At 65.2% G+C, this 3,873-nt stretch overlaps 1 protein-coding gene across 1 annotated transcript; it reads right to left on the bottom strand.

The window, feature by feature from the left end:
- Positions 1-753: 753 nt before the first annotated feature.
- Positions 754-3,352, bottom strand: LOC126913547 (basic proline-rich protein-like). Its single transcript, XM_050714981.1, has 3 exons — positions 3,262-3,352; positions 2,462-3,106; positions 754-2,357 (listed from the first exon to the last, which is right to left on the bottom strand). The coding sequence occupies exons 1-3, from the start codon at positions 3,350-3,352 to the stop codon at positions 754-756; spliced, it is 2,340 nt and encodes a 779-aa protein (XP_050570938.1).
- Positions 3,353-3,873: the final 521 nt, after the last annotated feature.

Below are 3,873 nucleotides of genomic sequence, written 5' to 3'. Positions count from 1 at the left end.
CATAGAGCAGACCCCAGCAAACGTACAGCTGGTGCTCGGAAGTAGTTAACTTTTTTGTTGTTGTTGTTAATTTTGTTTCATGACAACAGATGCAAATATGTATCTTGAGTTGAGGGCAAAGGTGACCCTGGATCTGAAGCACACAGGCGTTCACTAATGTCCCCCCCATCCTGAGTGAATCCCGAACGACTCGGAAGGAAAAGTAAAGTACAAACCAGTGCGTTGTGATAAAGAGAGTTTAATAGGGTAGAAAAGGAAGAGAAACTAAAGAAATGCCATCCTGTACAACCCAGTCAATAAGGTAAATTTAATGAAATAAAAATAAAACCAATTTTTCCCATTCTAATGAATTCCTATCCCCATCATGACTTCCCATCCCCCTGATCATTTCCTATCCCAACAACCTCCCATTTCTGATCCCAAGGCTGACTTCCCAGCTCCCATCACCCTCCCATCCACCCAGCCGTCCACCCATTTTCTCCCGTCCGTGCTTTCCCACCCCAGCTATGGCCAACATCCCAACAGCTTCCCATTGCAACGTTCATTGTGACCCGCGCATTTCCCATTGCCCCAGTTGCCCATCCCTGACAGTGGCAAACACTGCCTAGCTCCAGCACTGGAGAAGGGAGAGGGCAAGCGAGAGGGGCAAGGGCTGAGGAGCGTGGCTGAAGCTGGAGCAGGCGCCTGCAGAGGTCTCTGTGCCTGCATGCTGAGCGGGCCTGGGTGCTGCGGGGGCCGTCGAGGAGCGCAGGCTCACGGGTAGCCGTAATACTTGGCTATGGCGTGGTCCTTCTGCCGCTGCACAAAGAATTGCACGGGGCCGATCTTCGTCTGGTGGGCCGCCCGCTGCCGCTCCTCCTGGGCCAGCTTCTTCAGGCGCTCCCGCTCGGGACGCTGCTGCGGCGTGATGGGCACCGAGGACTCCTGCTCCTCCAGCGGCGTGGGCGCCGCGCCGCTGCCCGCCCAGGGCCGCACGCAGGGCACGTAGTCCACGCGGGGCTGCGCCGGACGCTGCAGCATGCGCGGCTGCGTGGGCAGAGCCTCCCGCTGCGCTTGGCCCCCCGCGGCTGGCAGGCACGGGGCTCCGGGTGCCTGCTGCAGGGGAGCTCTCCACGCTCGCGCCGCGCTGCCTGGTGGTGGCGGCACCGCCTGGGCCTTGTCGCCAGCTGGGGGCCGGGGGGCAGCGGGCACAGCGCCGGAGCCTGGCACCGTCGGCGGGGCCCTGGGCATGCTGCTGGGGCCGCTGGAGGTGGGCTGCGGCTGCACACAGGGCGGCTGGCGCACTGGCCCCAGCGCCTTCGCCCTGGCCCCCAGCAGCTGCAAAGTCTCGCTGGGGGTCTTTGGCCCCGGGTGCTGGTGCTGCAGCGTCTTGGCCCCGATGGCTTGGGGACGGAGCCTGTCCTGGGCCCGCACGGCACGGGCACGGGCACGGGGCTTGATGGGGGGGGGCTCCAGCAGCAGCTGCGTTCTCCGGGGAGGCGGTGCCGCTGCTCCTTGCCCCCCAGCAGCCCCCGGGCTTCGGGCTCTCTTGCCGGGCTCCCTGGTGCTGTCGCTCGCCGGCTGCTGCCTGCCGCTGCCTGCTTGGCTGGGGGTGCTGGTGGGCGCGGGGCGCTTGGCCCCCCACTTGGTGCCGGTGGGCGCAGGGGCAGGCGGGGGGCTCTTGAGGGGCCTCAGAGGGGGATTGGGCAGGGGTCTCCTAAGGTCTCTAATAAATTCAGGGTCGGGGGGGCTCTTGAGGGGACTCAAGCGAGGCTTGGGCAGGGGTCTCCTAAGGGCAGTGATGAATTCAGGGTCGGGGGGTCTCTTGAGGGGACGCGAGGGAGGGTTGGGCAGGGGTGTGCTAAGGGCAGTGAGGAATTCAGGGTGGGGGGGCCTTTTGGGGAGAGTGAAGGGAGGGTTGGGCAGGGGTCTCCTGAGGGCACTGAGCTGGGGACTGGCTGCAGGCTTGAGGGGGGAGCTCACTGCCGGCACAGCAGGGGGCTGCACCGACCGCCCACCCTGCACCTTCTCGGGGTGCACCCCAGGGGTTGGTGGTACCTCACCCAGCGCTCTGGTGGCTGCCAGTCCCTGTGCGCTCGGCTCCTCGATGTCCTCGGAGACGTCGGGCAGCTCAGAGAGGAAGCGGCCGAGCACAGGACTGCTGGGGACACCGGGGAAGGCGTCCTGGGGCTCCACGGCATCGAGCCAGCTGAGCAGCTCCTCCAAGCCGGAGATGTCCAGGTCGGCCGGGAGCTGGTCCTGCAGGTGCTGCAGCTGCTGGCTGTCCCCTGCCAGGTGGGGAAAGGCCTCGGCGAAGGCATCGGGGCCCAGCTCAAGCAGCTCCAGGGGCTCCTCAGGCACCTCTGCAACTGTCGCCGCTGAGGAAAAAGCAAGCAAATCCCCCAGGATGGGCGATGCCAGCTTTCCCATGGCTCCTGGGTGTGGGGCGCCCACCGGCCGGCTGTGCCAGCCCCAAACTCACCGTCGGGCGTCACCGTCTGGGTGCTGGCGGTCGTTGGAGCCTGGGCAGGCTCGGGGGGAGTGGGGCCGGGCAGCGGGGGCCCCTGGTCCTCGCTGAGCCCCACGGCGTGGTCGCAGGGCTCCGGCAGCTGCCCCCGGCTGCTGGTCAGGGTGCGGGGCGCGGGGAGCGCCTGCCCCCGCAGCGGAGGCCCCGGGGCGAGGAGTGGTGGGGGGCCGGGGTGGGCAGGGGCCTGCAGCAGGCAGGTGCCTGCGGGGTGCAGGAGCTCCCCATGGAGCACGGCCCCGGGCCCCAACCAGAGGGGATCCTGGGGCAGCACCGTCCCCGTCACCACGGGCTGTCCCCACTGGTAGACGGGGGCACAGGGAGGAGCGGTGTGGGGGAGCTGCCCCACAGCAGGGAGCTGCCCCACGGCGGGGAGCTGCCCAAGCTGCAGGTGGTGCCCCTCGGGTGGGAGGTGCCCCCCGGGTGGCAGCTGCACCCCGGCGGGGAGCTGCAGCACCTGCCCCTGGACCCCCGGCACCACGTGCCAGACGGTGGCCTGGGGCAGCGCGTAGGGGAGGGTGGGTACCTGGGGGGGCTGCAAGGGCAGCGCCGTCGCTCCGGGGAGGGAGGGCAGCAGCCAGGCAGCCACCGTTGGCGGCACGGCTGGGACGACGAAGGGGGAGTTTTGCGTCTGCGGAACCCGCGGAAGCCGTCTGGGGAAACCCTCTGTGGGAAAAAGGGCGCTGGGGTGAGATGTGGGGCGCTGGGCTCGCCAGCAGGGCCGCAGCCCCGGGAGGAGCGGGAGCCGGCTGCTGTACCTGCCATGGTGGCTGGAGAGTGGGGCGGTCGGTTGGGGAGCCCGGGCAACGGGGGTTCCGTCCCAACGGCTGACCAGCCCCTCGCCGCCATCTTGGTGAGGACTGCAGGCTTTGGACCCAAGCAGGCTTCCCATCGCAAGACTTTTCCATCCCCATCAGGCTTTCCCTCCCACGCATCATTTGCCATGCCCAGGACGGTTTCACACCAACACTTTCCCGTCCCAAGCATTTCGCGTCCCAGTACCAGCTTTTCATCCGAACGGTCATTTCCCATCCTTACAATTTCACATGATAACAGAGTCCCATACGAGATATTTCCCATCGACACGAAGCGTTTCTTAATCCAAAGAGATCTCATCCCAAAGAATTCCCATCTCTCTGATTACTTTTCCAAGTACTTCCTTCCCCAGTGAATGTTACCCGCCCCATTAAAGACTTCCCATCCCAATACTTTCCCATCCCGGCAGTGATTTCCCATCCCAATGCTTTTGCTTCCCAATGATTTCAAACCCAGGGAAGATTTCCCATCCCTTTGATTTCCTATCCCAATGGCTTCCCACCCCAAGGAAGTCTTCCCATCCCAGCAATGATTTCTCGGCCCACTCATCATTT

The sequence above is a fragment of the Cygnus atratus genome, chromosome 21, assembly GCF_013377495.2.
Source record: "Cygnus atratus isolate AKBS03 ecotype Queensland, Australia chromosome 21, CAtr_DNAZoo_HiC_assembly, whole genome shotgun sequence".
Lineage (NCBI taxonomy): Eukaryota > Metazoa > Chordata > Aves > Anseriformes > Anatidae > Cygnus > Cygnus atratus.
This window is presented reverse-complemented; position numbering and strand designations above follow the sequence as displayed.

Excerpts from the sequence above, each read along its gene's own strand:
- LOC126913547 (XM_050714981.1), bottom strand. The coding sequence starts at position 3,352 with ATGGCGGCGAGGGGCTGGTCAGCCGTTGGGACGGAACCCCCGTTGCCC. Across the intron at positions 3,107-3,261 it reads CTCTCCAGCCACCATGGCAG|CCGTGCCGCCAACGGTGGCT; the intron begins GTACAGCAGCCG and ends TCGTCGTCCCAG. Across the intron at positions 2,358-2,461 it reads CCAGACGGTGACGCCCGACG|CGGCGACAGTTGCAGAGGTG; the intron begins GTGAGTTTGGGG and ends CTTTTTCCTCAG.